The following is a 19,435-nucleotide window of genomic DNA, read 5'->3' as shown; positions in this document are numbered from 1 at the left end:
GGCCAAGTTTTCTTAATGTATGGATGCTTTGTAATATTCCAAAGAACTTTTATTACAACCAAAATTATCTTTTTTGATTTTTGAAAATTTAATTTATAAAAAAATCCAATCCAGGAAAAACCTTGAATAACTTGCTTAATGTTCGTTTTTCGAAAAAACTGCTAAAGAGTTCTTGGATTAAGTGTGTAATATAGTATCTAGTTCAAGAATAAAAATTTTAAATTTTCTATTATAGATTTAGATTTAAAGTTTTTCTCTATTTTCTCCATTACTATGGTAAATAAGGTTGATTTTTCATTGCATATAGATGCCTTGTAATATTCCAAAAAAAAATTTATAAGAACCAAAAATTCTCTTAGATTTGAACATTTTCAGAAAATGAAATAAATTTTGATTTTTGAAAATAGGATTAAAAAAAATATTTCGAAAAGGAAAACCTTGAATAACTTGATTATTCTTAATTTCTTTGAAAAATTATTACAAATCTGTTCGATTAAGCTTGGAATAGACTCTCTATTTATAACTATAAGTTTTCCTCTATTTTCTTCATTTCTATGGTCAATAAGACCAGTTTTTCTTTACAGGTGGATGCTTTGTAATATTTCAAAGAACTTTTAGCAGAAACAAAGTTCTCTCAGATTTTGATTTTTTCAAATAAAATTATTTTTGGTTTTTGAAAATTTTTGATTCAAAAGAAATTATTTTCAATATAGAAAATCTTGAATAACTCGTTTAATGTTCCTTATCCAAAAAATTACTATAAAGCTCTTCGAATAATCTTGTAATGGAGTATCTAGTTCAAGTATAAAAATGTTGAATTTTCTATTATAAATTTAGGTAAATTGATATTTTTAATTTAAAGTATTCCTCTATTTTTTTTTTGATAAATAAGACCGATTTTTCTTTAGAAATAGATGCACTGTAATATTCCAAAGAACTTTTTGTTTTGAAATACTAAATTGATAATGTGGGTCAATAGAGAAGCAATATCATTGTGTTGATAATTTTGGATCTAATGCCAATAGCACAACAATAATTCTTTGAAGAAGAACATGGTACAGTTGATTTGATTTCCAAGGGGTAAGGCGGAGAGTTAATTATCTTGTTCATGTTATATCCAATATTAATGAAATAATTATTTAAAAAATTTGCTGTTTTTAATTTGTCACTAAGTCTGATGTTTTTATGAGGTACATCAGGAATATAATTGAATCGGTGAGTGGAATAACGATATAACTCCAAAAATGGTTTAGAGATAATCACAAAAAACTGTTTTGTGGAAAAAGTATTTATTTTACAAGAGTCTTGCAACATTGCAAAGTTATATGAAATCGAGTTCTCTAAACGAATATAAAATAAAATATTTTTTAAATTTTTTTTTGTCTAAGATGGGGGACAGAAAGTCACTAGGAGTTATACGGTTTTTCCGCTTTTAAATTGTTAATGTTAATTGATAAACAGAGTTCAAATTTGTAAATTGTTTATTATTTATAATAGGATCTAACATACATTACAAAGCCTTATTCTTATAACACGAAAAACATTAATATTTCAAGGCCATTAGTCTTCAGCTTCCATGTTGGTGGTTTCCAATGACGTTATATGGTAGAAAAATTCCAAAATTTCTCCAGCCATATATTGCATGACCTTTTTCAAATTTTCAATTTTTTTTACATTGATTGGTAACATTTTTGAGTATGCAGGCGCAGTCGGTAAAGTTGGGACTGCTTTAGGTTTGATTAACTTGAAATTTCTTATGACAACTCCGCCAATATAGTCGCTAGTTATGACATACCCGGGTGTGGAACTGTCATAAATGAATTGCCTGTAGTTTGATATTGCAAATTTAGCTTTTCTTTCATCGGAAGATTGACAAGTTTTCTTGTAGTGGTTGGGCCACCAGTTTTTGTACTCGATTATATCTGTATAGCATATTGTTGTCGTCGTAATTGGTTTTAATTTGCGACAAGAAAGTATCATGATTTCGTAATCCTCTGGAACATAGATGCTATCATATTTTCTTATAACTCTCTTAAGAGAGCCGAAATCTCTGTCGCATGGCAAAAAAGAGTGACCACGCACTGGGAAGTATTAATGAATTTTACGAAACCGTTTTGAAGCTGCAAGAGCCAATAAGTATCTCACTACGGTGTTGTTACGGTTCTGGCCCGGGCATTCATCTGAGAATATGTGAAGCTCCTGAATCTCTGCAGGCATTTTCTGCACATAATCGTTTATGAATGTACATACTTCATTTGGACCTTTCGCAGCTTGACCTTCATGATATGTATAAAAGTGCCCAGTATTTTTTTTTAAATCATGTATTTCAAATCCATACAGCCACAATTGTCTTAAATAAAACATTTCTTGGACGGGTATAACAGGCAGTGGCATATTTTGAATATAGTCAAATACAATTCCACCAACATCATTACGCTCGTGGCACAAAGCAGTTATTTCTTTAAGTTTGGAGTAAAATTTGTTAGCCCTGCGCTTTTTTTTGGTCTTTAAGTTTTGTACCTAATTCTTCGCATTGACTGCAAACATCAACTTGGGGCCTTCCAAACTTCAATGCAAAACTTTCTTTAAAGAATTTTAAATAAAATTCAAATTTTACTGTATTTTTTAAGTTTGGGTATAATTTTAATTGTTTAGAGCTGAATCAAGATAGTGAACTTCTTTAGAACTGTAGTGAGAGATTTTATAGGGAAACGATTCAATATGTTGTTGTATTTTCGGAATAACCTCGGGTTTTAAGACATGTGGTCGATTATTATGTGTACCACCTAGGTGACATCTGAGTAACCAAGAGTTTATTTAGTCGTTGTAATCTAGAATTTGATATTGAATGCAGACTAAGAAAAGCTGCCTTGCAAATTGATTGCCTCTCTAAATTATTATTCCATATGTAATATGATAAAGTCACTTCCCTATTTTTCTTCCTATCTTCCCCATCTGGTCGCCTCCTAGCTACTTGTCTACAATCCATAAATCCATGCAAATATACATCCTGTTAATTTTTTGAACCTTTCTCATAAACCTTTTTTAAAACTGCTTCTTTTTCATCCTGTGTAAGTTTTGACATGCACTTATTTTTACATTTAAAAAAAAAGAAAAATTATTATACAAACTGTTGGTAGAATAGAATGTATAAAAAAAACTTGAATGTATATTTTCTGTGATTTCAATAAAAATATTCCCTGATTACTTAAGCAAATATTAAGAGTTCATTGTACTTACGTGCAGTCCTCTTTGACAAACTTTTTGTCGACTATTTTGCCAGTTTTAGTTGTATATTTTTCTCCAAGAAGACGAGCCTTCTTTCTTCCATTTCGCTTCCATTTTTCAGTTTCATGTTCTTTTTCGGCTACTTTTTCCTCTATCTGTACTAGAACTCTCACTACTACTAGTGCTAGACATTATGATTTTTAGTGAAATTATCAGCAAGTAGGTATTTACACTCAAAAGTTTAGGATCAATCGAATACAGTGCAAATTGGCCGTGACTCAAGAAAAAAACAAGATGGCAACTGACAGACTTACCGACTGAAGCAGCTCACGCGCAATATTCCCACATTGGGTGGAAGAACGATATAAAAGCTGGAGTTATACTGTTGTTCCACTCAACGCGAAATTACCCCCTTGTCATAGAGCATATAGGTTTCAAAAGTTATGTCGTTTATCGTTATATCGTTTTTCGGTCCATCAGATAGATTTAGTGTTAAAGATCATTTTTGCTATCTTGGTTTAAAATCACTTTTTTGGAGTTATACTTCCACTTACCAATTCAATTGTGATTTACTGTATTAGAATCTGTTACTTCATTTATTACTCTGTAGATGTTTTTTAAATCCTTTCTATTCACCATTTTAGGTCTGTAATAATTATACTTACATTTTTGAATTAAATAAGTAATTATGATTGATGTTAATTTTTTTAAGCAGTTGCTTGAGAAAAGGCACATGAATGTACATTATTTAAATTTGATATTGAAAATTCTGAATCTTGACTATTCAAAATAATTAATATTTTAATAGTTATCAATTAAATAAATAAAATATTTGTTATTCTTAATTTATGATAATAAATAATTGGACATAGTTATGCATAACGCGACCAAGCGCCAAATTCGTTTTTTTTGGTATTATTGTGTCATCTGACGGCCAAATACCATGTTTATCTACGAAAAAAATCTCGAGCGTTTGAAATCTATAGTTAAGAATATATTTTAAATTAAACTAAGCGCCAAACGGTTGATAACACTAGTTGAATTTTGCATAAAACGACTAAATGCCACGAAATTGCATAGGTCAATTTAAACGCCATGATACTGGGCGCTTGGCTTAGTAATTCAAATAACAGTTAAGTTCGGTCACGTGATCTGGCACCGAAAAATAGGTAATATATCACGTGATATTTGTCAAATTTTGATCATTTTTCTCGCAGATGCATTTACCGAACTTACAGCTAGGAAATATCAACAGACGTTTGTTGAGTGATTTAATTTAAATTTTCAAAAAATGCTGACTGCTATTTTACTAAATCGCGCATATGAAAAAAATTTAGAGGTAAGTAGATACCAAACTATCTAGTGCTACTATGAAATGGGGCAGTAATAGAACTTTTTAGATAATTGTTAGTTGTTACAAAAAAACTCTAGTTTTATTTGAAGTTTTTCAAGGTATGCTATAGCTATGCAGTTGTAATTTGCTTAGCTTATTATGTTAGTAAATAAAGTGGTTTAGTTTTACTGTAATTTTGTTGTTTCTTTTACTTTAAAAGAAAAAGTGCTTTAACAGGATTTTCTAAAAAATCTGTAAGGGTTTTAAATAGTCACTTTTCATTTCGGTGTTTCTAACCATAATATTCAGCTGTTCATAAACTACCTTAATGAAAAATAGGGCTGTCAGTCGAAATATATAGTCTAAAAAGAAAATATGTGAAAGTCTAAAAAGAAAATAAATAGTCTAAAAAGAAAATATATGCGACAAGTTTGGTGTGTGGTTCAATTTTGTAAAATAAAAAACCTAATAATAAGTAAAAAACCAGACTAGGTGACATTTTTTATCATAACTTCTAAAATTTATTATTTTTTGCTAAAAGCTTACATAGTATAATTTGAAATAGTGTCTTGGATATAGCTTGCAAAAATTAGATCTGTATTAGATTTTATCGATTTTTAAGGGCATTCGAAACTTAATTGTGTTTCCCACAATTGTCATTCTGGCGCTTGGTCGCGTAATCCATAACTACGTCCAATTGGGGTAAGCTTTTGCACCCTGTATACAAATTATAACAAGTACATTATGATGACTTCATAAGGTGAAACGTGATTAAAATTTGAGACAGAAACGATACTTTTATAAAAGGTTACTAACTGTTAGTAGTTTCAGTGATGTAGATTTTGTGTTTTTACCTTTTATAAAAGTGTATGACCAGCATCTTTGGGTTAATGGATGAATTTTTCGAGTTAGAAACGATACTATTGATTTGTGTTTTTACATGCTAAATTTTCGTGAAATACATTGATAGTCCCTTTAAATCAATAACATTTAAAACTTACCCTTCTTTAAGAGTAACGGGCTTGTCATTTTCGATAATTGGGGGACTCGAAGTACTGGCCGAAATAATTTCCAAGAATTTCCTCATTGCAGTCTTGTGCGCGTCCGTACAAAATGCTTTGTACAAAAACTCCATGTACTCTTCTTTCATTACTTGCTGAGTAGATCTACAGCTCACCTAATTATAAAAAAACAGTCTTTATTTAAAGAAAACATATGTCTAAGGAAAAATATATTATTAGATACTACATATTGTGCAAAATTTTGTACAAACTATACAGTTATACACCCTAACTTCATTTAAATTTAGGACATTTAACAGGGAGTCAGAGGGCATAGTGTCAAAAGTCTTTGCTGAATCTAGAAACACTATCAAACATTTATCTAAATTTTCACTGACTTATTTGGTCTAGTGTATCAAATACACTAACAAAGCCAAATAGCCATTAGTTAATCTGTCCTATAAACGGTGAATTTATTTGATCAATTCCAGGGGTAAGGCTTATTTATTAGAGAAAACATACGTAAATTGAACTATTTTATTCTTACTCAAACATATTAATTCCTACATTTGTAAAATAATTATTGCAAAAGTTTGCCAAATCCTTAGTACTATTCAAGTTTTATTCTGATCGTTCAATTTAATTACTGCTTCACTTCCATTACATTAATTTATAAAAATAATATTTACATTTATTAATGTCTTTGTTTACAGAATTTCTATATATTTCATATCGTTCCCACTAAAGGTTTTTTTTCCATTTTGTCCCCATTTTTTATGAATTTTAATACATGAAGTTATTCTTGTTGTAATTTATTTTTCTGTCACAGTTTCTACACTTAAAACATCCTTGTTTCAATCTTGAATGCCTAATAAATAAATTGCTTTGTCATTGCCAAATATTCTTATAGTCAAATTATTTATCACTATTACAAGCTCTCCATGAATACTAAAGAAAATAGGGAAGGGGTCCCTAAGATCAGTATCCAAAATGTACATAATGGATGGATTATTCCGTATTACAGTTGGCTACTTACTAAATTTCCTAGTGACTGTATCGTCTTAGAGATTAAAGTGAGGGTCCTATTGGTCTGGTAATCTATGGCCTGAGTAGTTAAGTCAAATAGCCTGGGTCCTAAAATAGCTGGAGCGAAAAACCTTAAGAATATAAAACCCGATATCACAGAGTACCTAAAACATTAATAGTTAAACTAGGACTTACATTAACAGACCTTAGTAACTCACCTAACTTCAGAATTGTTTTGAAAATAAGTCATAGCGCATTCCTTTAGGTGGTAAAAAATCTGACACATTAACGACGGACAATGCACCGCACTCTGGGTGATATCTTCGAAGATTTTCTGGATGTAAAACTTTAGGTTGGCCTGATTTACTTGAATGGTATTCGGATCTTTTACGCGAGTAGGATCGATTTCGCACGGTTTCTTTTCACTAAAAAAACCATCACTGATAATAAGTAAAAGTGGAGATTTAAGACAGTCAAGATTACCTAATGATAAGCTCTAACGTGGGCCTTAAAGTTTTGTGAAGGTACTGCAGGCCTATTAGTCTCATCGCTTCGTCCATCATTTTCGAAACTAGTGTATTTCCGCGGAAAATTGTCGTTGCGTCCCTGGAATACATTGTGAAATTGATGATTCATGATAAGAAAGACGTAGATAGGAAATAAATGATGAAAGCCTTGGAAACACTAGTCTTAGCTCAGGAAGTATTGGACCCTCAAAAATTGTTTTTATATGAACTTATTTTCTAGAAAACGCCCTTTCTTTGAATGAAAACTCCATTTAAATACGTCAAAAAGTTTTCAAGTTATCTTCAAAAAACTAAGAAATTTACTAAAAAAATTTGCTTGCAACAATATGTGTTCCAGTTAAGTCAATTTTTGATTTAGAATCACATTTTTCATATAGAATTCATATATGGAGTGCCCACTATAATGTGGTAAAAGAATTACAATGATACCTTAAATAGTTTAGAAGTTATATGCAAAAATGTTTAAGAAGAAAAAAAAATTAAAATTTTACAATTTGTTAGGAAAACCTCAAATTGGGCGAGCTTTGGGTCTTGATAGGTAAAACTGGTTACAGCCAAGGAAGTATTGGACCCACAAAAATGGTTCATATATGAAATTATTCGTTAGAAAAACCCCGTTCTTTGAGTGAAAACTCCATTTAAGTACCTCAAAAAATGTTTAAGTTATCCTGAAAAAACTAAGAAATTTACTAAAAAAATTTGCTTTCAATAAAAACTGTTCCAGTTAAGTCAATTTTTGACCTAGAATCACATTTTTCATATAAAATTCATATATGGAGTGCCCACTATAATGTGGTAAAAGAATTACAATGATACCTTAAATAGTTTAGAAGTTATATGCAAAAATGTTTAAGAAGAAAAAAATAAATAAAATTTTACAATTTGTTAGGAAAACCTCAAATTGGGTGAGCTTTGGGTCTTGATAGGTAAAACTGGTTACAGCCAAGGAAGTATTGGACCCACAAAAATGGTTCATATATGAAATTATTCGTTAGAAAAAACCCGTTCTTTAAGTGAAAACTCCATTTAAGTACATCAAAAAGTTTCCAAGTTATACTCGAAAAACTAAAAAATGTACTAAAAAAATTTGCTTCAAACAAAAAGTTTGAAGGTTAAGTCAATTTTTGGCCTATAACCACATTTTTCATATAGAATTCATGTATGGAGTGCCCACTATAATGTGGTAAAAGAATTACAACAATATCTTAAAGAGTTTGGGAGTTATATGCAAAAATCTCCAAGAAGAAAAAAATTTTGAATTAGGACAATAACTTTAATTTTCCTTTAATATTTGACATTTCGCTTTAAGCTGATTATACAGCAGCCTATTCCCAATGCAGCAAATCAACGAAACTTCCCCTATAATATTATAGAGCTCTTTAAAAAAAATTATAATAAAATTGAACATTTTTTGCACTTCTTTCACTATTTCACTTCTGCGTATATTTTTATTATGTAATTTTGAAATGCTTTTAAACGTATGATTAAAAAACCGTGATTTTTTGGTCCAAAAGATCGAATTCTAATCCACGATAAGGCAACAAAAATAAAACTTACGTAACATTCGCTATTTCGACATCCGCTAAAGCCCTTATGACCGGTACGACCTTCTCCGCGTGAAGCAGGATCCTCACTAAAGCCGGTGCTATCTCAATTTTATTAATTATTTCCCCTAAGATAAAAATGGAACTGTTTGTTATAGGCTGCAAAAGAAAAACTGAATAAAGACCATGTAAGTTTAAAATGAAAATTTAAGACCGACCTGTACATTTAAACTGCTTAAAAGTAAAGTCTTAAGATTTTCATAAACTCCTGCCGGAAATACGCGATCTTCTGTATATTGCACCTGTAACCTGAGCGATCCCAGAGTATTATCGCTAGAGAGTCTAGTACCTGGCGGAGTGGAGTGAGTTAAAAATGGACGGTTTCTACCTGATCTAGGCTGGAGAAAATACCTAAAACAAGCGCGATTTCTGATGAAACTTCGTCTAAAGAAAAAAAAAACAAATTGCCAAGGGTGTATCCTTACCAAGCATTCGGATGAGCGGCGTTCTGTTGCTGAAATCCCCTGAGTTGCACTCTGACTTCCCCAAGAAAAACGTCGTCGTTAATGCCGGGGGTGTCGTGCCAGATGGACACCAGCAGTTCACAAATTTCCACCTCGTGATCGCTATCGTCGAAACAATTAAACGAAAAGACTTCTTCGAACTGAGGCCTTGTGGTTTTTTTCCGTACTTTAGTCTTTTTCGAATGTCTTTTGCCGTTCGTATACGTCACCGATATTAAGGCGTAAGGATCGCAAGTGCCGTTCTTTAAAGTTAAATCTAAACACTCGACGACCTGTACTAAGAGCTTGCGGGTGATCACGTCGCAACAGTACTTGTTCCCTTGGTTGATCACCGGTTCGAACTTAATAGCGATGTTTGCTTTACCTTGAACCTCGCTATCAGCATCGACGGCTTTTATTGGAAACCAGTGGTCTCGGTTGTTGTAGGAAGCGAGATGCTCCCGACGGATCGCTACTTTACCCAGCACTTTGTCCTGTTTATTATTCTGCTTGTCCCGGTCAAATATGTAAAGCGAGATGTACCGGAAGTTTCGTGGTACGTCGAACTGGAATTCCTCTCCAAAAAACGGACTGAAATACAAATAGACACTGTCACGAAATAATTTAATGTCGAGGGTCTGAGGACCTTAGGTTTTATGATGCAATTGATGTTTGTACAAAAATGATAAATCATTACAGGGTGTTCCGTTGATCATGTTACAAACTTCTAGGGTAGATAGAAAAACGTCAAAAAAAAAAATAACATGGGAAAATAATGGGACATAATTTTAACCAGAGGCGTGGAAATCAGGGGGATATTTGGTAAATTTAACCCCATTTCTCTAAGACTTTCATTTCTGCCTATTTGGGTATCTATTTAGAAAATTTTATTAAATTTTAAAGATGAAATTTTATAGGGGTTGAAAGACTTTTTGATATGGTAGATATAAATTTATGTAATTTATAAAATTACTTGATTGCGCAGTATTGTAGGACGTCTAGCAGAAAATGAGAAGTTCAGTCCTGATTAGTTCTCGAACCTTGTTAACATACACTACCGCTTTTCGGCAAATAAACTGGTACTGTAATCTTAATTTACTTTTAGTCAATTTTTACAAAAATGGTGATATTTAGCGATTTTTGCTGAGAGCACCTTTTTTATGCAAAAGGCACAGGAGCATTCATAACCTGATACCCAAATGGGCAGAAATTGACGTCTTAGAGAAATGGGGTTAAATTTACAAATACCTCCGTGGTTGCCACGCCCCTGGTTAAAATTATTTTTGTTTAGTAGGTTCAAAAGAACAAACGTACCAACAGTAATTTACGTCTCAAAACTGGTTGCTGTGGCTAAAAGAGTTCTAAAGCTATAAAACGAAAACTAGTTTTTATTCAAAGAGCTGTAGCTTCCTGAGAAAGCATTTCAGAACATCCGAAGTTTTCTATCTACCATAGAAGTTTGTAAAATGCTTAAAGCAACACCCTGTATAGTATACTAACGCCTAAAGTAGAACACGAAAGTTGCGTGCCTGCACTGTTCGGCGAGTGCCACATTCCCACAGTAAAAAATGGCCTACTTTATGAATTAGTTGCATAAATTACTATTAATTGTTAGTTATTGTACTACTATAAAACAAAGAAAAAATTGTTCCATATTATATGTTATGACTTGAAAGTTCACATATGACAAAGTCAAGGTATACATAGGCCGTATTGTATTCATTGTCATATAAGAGTCTCATTTAATAATATATACAATGAATTTGTAATATGTATGACACTTTTAGGTGAAATTAACAGCTTGTTTTGTAGTGGAGGGATTGTATTATTTATGAAATAGTTGTATACCAATAAGTAAAGGTGTCAGATTAAATAAGCTCGCAGAGGCTTTCCATTTGATCACCAAGTCTGTGTCATGCAGTTGTATAGCTGAGAAATGATCCCTTTTTGATTTGCTTGAATTTGAATGAATGAAATGAATAAAATATCAGTCCCAAAACTCATGTTGAACAAGAATCGAACATTCAATAAGTCAACAATAACACACATAGCTAATTGAAAATTTATCCTATAGTTTTGCATTCTAGAAGCAATAGATTTCACATCTTTATACCAACATATGACATACAAATAATTGAGTTTAAAAGTTTGTCATTGTTGACCATGTGACATACTGATTGACATTAAAATCCTTTAATATTGATTGGGTTTTAGAGAATCAACTTGAAACCACAATACTGCGGTGGTCTGCATCAGACTGATCTATGGAGGACACAAATATTTTACTAAGATGTACTTTCTAAGGACTACTGTAGTGTATGTGATAATATGACTACCAAACCACACTAAACCAAGGGTTAATTATTAGGAAAATATTCCTCTACAAAGTTTCTTTGAAGAAGATAAAAAACAACTTGTTTCAATGGTTTGAATATAGAGTGAGAGAATTAGGAATAGATGCATGTATATCTAAAAAATCCAATTTCTCAAAAACTATCAAACTAACCTGAATAAAACTAATACCCCTTCCTGATTGCTTGGGTGAAAAATTGTAGTGTTCAAATTTTCAATAATACTGCTCGTCTACAAGAGGATCTTCATCTTTTTTAACTAGTGTGATTTTAAACAGGATGTCACTTAACATTAATAACTGCCATAATATCACTTTTTCAACACAGAGATAACCTATAAATTTTATTTAGTCAATAAATATCCTTCTGATTAGCAATTAATTTCAGATTACTAAAACAGATGTTTTGCACTTGGGAATCTGAATGGACTCAAAATTATCCTTATTATTTATTTGAAAGCCACATCAAACATGTAACAAATAGGGCAATGAAGGTGCTTGGTTTCATTCAGAGGTAAAGTGTTGACTTGTCTATGTTTACTTTTAGAAAACTTTTACTCCCTTGTTAGACTTAAAAATTTTGAAAATATATATAAAATAACATTAGTTATTTAACATATAATAAGGACCTCACTCATAAAATGTCAAGTTGAAGTAACTTGGATTGTGTCTAATCAAAGTGACTAAAAATGAGATTGAAGATCCTCAAAAGACAATACCATATAATACAATAAATTGAACATAATACATTTGAAGGCAATCCGTGGATAAACAATGTGTCAATCTCCTCATAACAGCACATGCACCAACTTGGTGATAGACCATAAGATAGAACTAATTTAGAATATCTATTAGTAATTTCCAAGTTAAGATCAAAAATGTCGAATAATGGACTAAATTTGGAAATTGCAATATGGTTTTAAAAACTTTAAATTAGGTGGCTCTAGGACATTGATGGACAAAATTGTCTCTAACTCAAAAAGTATTTGAGCTACAAGAATCTTTCTCATATGAAATTGTTTGGTAAGACATGCCTCTTCTTAGACTAAAACCCTTTCAAAAATGTTTCCAATATTTCTTAAAATATTCTCAAGGAAAATTATGATTTGATAAGACAAGTAGCAAAAAAACCACCCCAACCAAAATAGCCTTGGCTACCTCAATTTTCAACTCTGAAGGAAGTTTTTACCCTCAAATCAGTCCTCAGGAATCACACTCCAGTGATGTACATAAATTATAGAAATATCTTAAGTAGTTTCCAAGTAATGACCAAAAATGTTGACTATAAAAATCCTGGATAAAAAACCTTGAATTGTAATAAGGTTTTAAAAACTTCAAATTAGGTGGCTCTAGGACTTTAGTGGTCAAAATTGTCTCTTACTCAAAAAGTTTTTAGGGTACAAGAATCATTCTCATATGAAATTATCTGTTAAGAAATACCTCTTCTTGGACTAAAACCTCGTAAGAATATTCCCAATATTTCTACAATTATTACATTAAGCAGGTCAAAAAATATTTGACAATTGCTGCATTTATAAGTGGATATCACAGGACAAATTTAACTATCAGTGGGTGAGGCATAAATTTGCCTACACTAGAGTCAAGAAGAATTCTACTAGTTTAAGGATTTTTAAACTTAGAATTCCTTCTCGAAATATCAACCAGTCTGAAACCTTTACAATACCATTTCACCACATTGGCTACAGCATGAATGTAGCCAACTACATAACTGGTTTATGGCACTGATATCACAAATAACTCTGTTTGACCCTAAATTTAGTACTTTTAAGCGAAAACTAAGACAAATTTTGTAAATTATCCTTCTTCAATTGTAGTGTAGTGATTTGTGACTGTGTCAAATGATTTACGTTGAATTTGTTTTATATTGAGTGATAAGCCTTTTACTAAACTCAATTACAATGTAAATGGTTTCCAAAGATAAATAAATAAATTAATATAATTTTGAATGGTTATTCTTGAGAGATATCGAACTTAGGACATTAAGCCTGCTTTTTGACATAATATGATAGTCCTTATGTAGGCGTTTACCTTAGGGTTTGATAAACAGTGGATGTTCTAAATATTTCCTCTTGGTCCAATGATAAAGTGCAGTACACATCTCTCTGTGTGGCGGAACTATGACTCCTACAAGGCAAATTTTTGGCTTCACCTAAAAAATTAAAAAAGACAACCTGTATACCAGAAAATAACATTAACAATAGCACTGATTGATCCCTACAACTCTCACCACTTACTACTACAGGACCAAACTACTAAATAACATCAACAATTTTGGCAAAAACATTAGGATTAAATTACCGATTTAACAAAGGTTTGCGAGCGGTACAACCGGGATAAACTAATCTAACAACGCAAAAATACTTTGGCAATAATAATAGGAGTGTAACAATTCAAATAGCGTACCTATTTTAATTTTTAATCGTTCAACAAGCCTGACTTTAAAATAATCGTCCGCCATTTTTGTGTGATTCTACTCCATGTTCTAAAAATGAATGAAATTGTTTGACATTTGACGTGACGCATGGGGCATGGGCGCACCGCTACTCTGCAGGAAATGAATACAACAGGAGGTTCGCCCAGTGGGTGGGTCCAAGGTAAAACCGCAGGACAAATTTAAATTTAAAAAATCGACATCAATAAAATTTAATAATTAAAAAAATAATACATTGGTTCAATCAAAGGCATTGATGAATTCTGGGGTATCGCAATTAAATGAATTAGGAGTGTTCTGTGACTTATCTAAGGCGTTTGACTGTGTAAGTCACAGAATACTGCTACAGAAGCTAGAAACCTATGGATTCAGAGGAGTTGCTCTCGACTGGTTTCGTTCTTACCTATCTGGAAGAACACAAAGGGTATTCTTTGACAATGATATGTCATCCCGTCTGAATATGGACGCTGGTGTACCCCAGGGTTCTGTTCTTGGACCAATATTGTTCCTGCTATATGTCAATGATATCTCTCAACTTCCAATTAGGGGCAAATTTACTATCTTTGCGGATGATACAACATTACTTTGGCATGACACTGACACCAAGAGATTAAGGAATATTGTTGATGAAGATTTAATTCTTGTAAAGTCATGGTGTGAATCTAATAGATTAACTTTTAATATTTCTAAAACTAATATTTTAACTTTTAAATGTAACCTTGGAACTGTCACTTTGCAAAATGAAACAATAAGTCCTTCTGAAACATGCAAATTTTTGGGCCTGACGATTGATAAGCAATTAAAATTTGAAAATCATATCTCCTCTTTATTAGGGAAGTTATCATCCAACTGTTATGCTATTAGAGTAATAACACATTCTCTGGGACGTGATGTGGCCAAAATTGCCTACCATGCTCTTATAGAGTCTTATCTGAGATACGGTATTGTGTTTTGGGGTGTGTGCTCTCAGTATTTGTTCAGTTCTCTATTTATTTTGCAAAAAAGAGCCATACGCTATATGTGTGCAGCTCCCTTTCGTAGCCCCTGTAGGCCATTGTTTTTAAAACACTCTGTCCTGACATTGCCATGCCTTTTTATTTTAGAGACTGTTTGTCTTATCCACAAAAAATATCGCCATCAACTTGGCCCCCCCTCCTCGGGTTACAATCTCCGAACAACCTTCTCTTTACCTCTACCTATCCCAAAAAATGAGCAGATTAAGTCCTCTTTTGTATATGGGGGCAGAAGGCTTTTTAACCACCTACCCCTTTATATAAGGCTAATAAATTGTGAAAAACGTTTTAGGAAAAATATAAAGAAACTCTTGCTTGCTAAAGCATTTTATTCTGTAGACGAGTTTTTAAATACAATCTTTTGACAGTGAAGAATTTTGCGCAGCGTAATGTGAATTCTTACTACCCTTTCTTTGGGTATGTTCTATATTCTATGTATGTAAGAATTGTTAAAATTTTTATATTTTTGTAAAAGATTATGTTGTCAACTATCTTTAAGATTTTATATAATGCTTTGTTAACAACAGATGATGTTATGTAACAATAAAGCTATTTTTGACTTTGACTTTGACTAAAGTCTATAGCTACGTTTACAAATATTAGGTCCATGGATCAAATGATAGACTATTTTTATTTAGTACAGCCCTGTTTACAAGGAGGGTTTAATTAGTCCAGGATTATCTCTAGGGTCAAAATGTCATTTGAAGTGAGTTTAGACCAAGAATTATAGGACATAACCTTTAAATCTTTAAAAGTGTTATTGTTTAAATTGTAAAAATAATAAAAATAAACTAATAATTTCTTTTTCAAGGCTTAAACTTGTCCTCTGTATAACTGTAACATCCAATAAAATGTCAAACTTGTCATTTTGGTACTTCAAAATAGGTCCTAGGTGTTTACACCGAAAAAAACTAAATTTGATCAATCCTGTTTGGGAAGCGTCAAATTTGCGTATCAAATTTTAGTGCGCTGCCGTTTACACCGAAAAAATAGTCCTCGTGATGTCATTTGATCCAAGTAATCAATATTTGGTACCCCCATTGTAAACGTAGCTCATGAGACTATTTTCATTTAGTACAGCCCTGTTTACAGGGATTGGTTCTGAGGGTTAAGTTAGTGCAGGATTATCTCTAGGGTCAAAATGTTAGTTGAAGTGAGTTTAGACGAAGAAATATAGGATATAACCTCTAAATCTTTAAAAGGGTTATTGTTTAAATTTAAATTATAAAAATAATAAAAATAAACTAATAATTTCTTTTTCAAGGCTAAAGCTTGTCCTCTGTATGTTCTAAGTGTTGGAAATAAAGTGCTATTTATTTATTTATTATTTATTTAATCTTCGAGCCTCATATTAATTTAAAATTAAAAGCTATTTGTTAAAAGTCATTAATTCTTTTAAGTTTTTGGGACATGTCCTTAAAATGGGACTTGCACATCGATGCCTTATTCAAAAAAATAAAATTCTGCATGTTTTTCACTTAGAGCGGTTTCCAGGGAATTAAACTCGACAACCTCTAGATCAGTATACGACATTTATTATAAGTGCCTTTCAGGCAATTGAACTAATTTCTTCATGGAAATTAAGATTACTTCCTGGTTGTTCCAGAGAGTCTACTGTTCATGGTTCAACTGCCTGGAAGTAATTACTTATTTCTCCCAGGCACTTTATAATTGATAATTTTATCATCAGGATTTTCTTATAATTTTTTTCAACTAAGATGCACCCATTAGCGATAAAACAGATCTAGTTCCTTAAATTATGAGGATGACAATCAAATTATTCAAAACGTTGACTCAAGCTTATACTAATGTCAAAATTTTGGATCGCAAACACACATTTTCTATGAAATAATGCAACTTAAGTCCCAACTAAGCTAAGTTGCATGCATGCATGATTTTCAGTTCATTTGGAGTGCATTATTTTTAATAGGACAAGGAGACTTCGTCAGGAAAGTGATTTGGGTTATAAGGTAATAATATCGCCCATATACGCATTATATAAGCATTTATGATATGACAAATAAATGCTTTTGAATTTGAATTATTTAACACCCTGTATACAGTGTATACTAAAATGTTACCTAATATTTCAATGCCTTGCAAAAGCAATTAGTTTTTGCGACACATCAGCTATTTATCATTTCTATTTCATCTATCTCTAAGCCCTACAATACACCAATCGTTATGTAAATAGGCCCGAATAATAATTACAAAATTTGAATACAAAATACTTATTCTACTTTACGTGCAAGTACAAGGATGAAATAAACGATTATAGTACCGAAGCTGCTCTATTTAGAAGGTTGTTGGTATTTTTTCTTTAGGGATATATATAGTCCAATTCGGGTTTAAGGGTCAATATCGGGTTTTTCTTGTCAAGTCCAAGAAAATGTTCCATCAATGGTAGTGCAATACTCATAATTTATTTGAATCTGTTCATATTTAGTTATTCTTAATGCCGGTTTTAAAACAAGATGAAAAAGGACAACCACATCTTGCACAACACATACAATAAGAAAAGACAACATTATTTAAATTCAAATACTCACAGTAGCACATAGGAATCAACAAAAGAACATGGAAATTATCAAAGGTTTAATAAAAGTTATCGCTCTGTTATTACAAAAATAATAAGAACAAGCTACAAGTTATTTACCAAATGATGAAATATAGCCGCATCTGTCTGTTCAATCCATTGCCTTACATATTTAAACGTTGCTGTAGACATTTTTTCCTGTAGGAGTCTTGGTATAATATTATAAAGTTTCGGTGCTAAATATTTGAAATGACGCTGAGCAATATTTTTTTGTTCCGACCAACACGCGCATTTTGATTAAGCCTATTTCTTGTGGGGTATGCGTGCGATAAAGTTTCAAGAATATTTTTTTTCGTTATCGTTCGTTTTCGAATAAGTTCCCTCATCTCCATTATTTTTGTTTCCTTATAAAGTATATTGGTTGTTGATTTTTTTCAAATATAATTTTTAGTATCCATTTTTGAATGATTTTGCTGTAAGTGGCAATCCCGGACGCATTTAAACATTCCGGTGTAGGATTCGACACTTAGGCGAATTTGATTGGTCCATTTCAAATAATCACAAAGTAGTGCTGAAAACGATGGCAGAATTTTGAACGGTGTTCAAATGCAGGTCAGAATGTTGCGCATTACTTTTTGCATATACATATGTTAAAATAAACAGCTTATCTAAACTAACGTAGCTGTTCTTATTAAGAACAAATAATTATTTAATATCTATATTTTAATTAGAACAGTTAAGGTAGTTTGTCATAGTTTGTGGCAGATAGCATAACAATGTTTTTTCTTTATGCTAGGTATATGCTGACGGTATATGAAATGACTGACTAGGCGTTTCCTGAATTGACAAATTTAACTATTAGGCTTATACATAAATATTCTTGAATTGAATCTTGAAAATTGAATAATAACAATTAGTTATTGTTTTTTACATCGAACTAAGTGCTAACCCATTTTTGATACGTTTTTCTAATTATAAATAAAAAATGGTTCCTTCACAATCAGAATAGAACGCTACCCTCTAATTCATTGTACTCAAAACAATTCTTGTTAAAAGGTCTTCATAAAATGCGTTTACTGCCAAGAAACCTTGTAAACGATAGTATACCGCTTTTATCAATTATTAACCTATGACATAAATTAATGGGAAGTTTTAGCTAAGAAATATTTAGATTACCTGTATGCAAACTTTTTAGGATTTTTAATACTGGACTTATAACGCCATGACGAAAATGTTCCGCATATTCATTCAACCATTTCACGACATCTTTTTCATTTTTCATGTTGCCCCTATACAAATTTTCGATAACTTTTATTAGTCTCTCCATAATTAATTAATTATTACACTCCAATATTGCACGAATTGTAACGAAGTAATATTGCACTGCACGAACAGAGAACGCATTAACGAATTGTTGACACGTGGTCAGCCTATTTAATAGAAAAACCGCGCCAACCACATTGCAACAATCCGACTTGTGTTGTGTTTTAGCACCGTCCAACATTCTGACCCTAATTTTGGCACTTCGCATTTATTGGCGAAACGAACTCAAATCGACCAATTAAATTCGCCTGGGTGTCAAATCCTATACCGGAATGTTAAAATGCATCCCGGACACCACCCCACCCGATCAATCCATATGTCAAATAAGATTGAACCAATGAATAGTATATTATGTTAAGGTTCTTGATACTTGGGTATTGTTTTAAATATTTAAAAGTTGAAACTAAACCTCTAATTTTATTGTTCAACTGCTTTAATTGTAAAATAGAAAAAAAAAATTGAAATAATCTCAGGCTTTGTCTTACGGCACTAATTTGTGTACCACTGTACAGTGGGGCCTACATGGGCAAACGGAACGTATCCTACGCGTTTGGCTTTACGAAGTCCTACCGTCCTACGCTGATATTAAGGCGTAGGAT

The 19,435-nt window shown here is 31.9% G+C and overlaps 1 protein-coding gene across 2 annotated transcripts in view; it reads right to left on the bottom strand.

Annotated features, from left to right (window-relative positions):
- Positions 1-18,911, bottom strand: part of LOC126745590 (GTPase-activating protein) — a 32,939-nt gene extending 14,028 nt beyond the window's left edge. Inside the window, exons 1-9 of one of the 2 annotated variants that reach the window (XM_050453495.1) lie at positions 18,690-18,911; positions 13,562-13,682; positions 9,145-9,753; positions 8,878-9,070; positions 8,673-8,818; positions 7,072-7,194; positions 6,807-7,013; positions 6,599-6,752; positions 5,563-5,738 (exon numbers count right to left, since the gene is read on the bottom strand). In XM_050453495.1, coding sequence (XP_050309452.1) covers positions 5,563-5,738; positions 6,599-6,752; positions 6,807-7,013; positions 7,072-7,194; positions 8,673-8,818; positions 8,878-9,070; positions 9,145-9,753; positions 13,562-13,682; positions 18,690-18,840 — 1,880 coding nt within the window. In that variant the 5' untranslated portion in view covers positions 18,841-18,911. Of the gene's footprint in view, positions 1-5,562; positions 5,739-6,598; positions 6,753-6,806; positions 7,014-7,071; positions 7,195-8,672; positions 8,819-8,877; positions 9,071-9,144; positions 9,754-13,561; positions 13,683-13,936; positions 14,072-18,689 lie in introns of those variants that run through there. The other variant, XM_050453496.1, reaches the window with a different exon arrangement.
- Between the last annotated feature and the right edge of the window lie 524 nt (positions 18,912-19,435).

The sequence above is a fragment of the Anthonomus grandis genome, chromosome 16, assembly GCF_022605725.1.
Source record: "Anthonomus grandis grandis chromosome 16, icAntGran1.3, whole genome shotgun sequence".
Taxonomy (NCBI): domain Eukaryota; kingdom Metazoa; phylum Arthropoda; class Insecta; order Coleoptera; family Curculionidae; genus Anthonomus; species Anthonomus grandis.
This window is presented reverse-complemented; position numbering and strand designations above follow the sequence as displayed.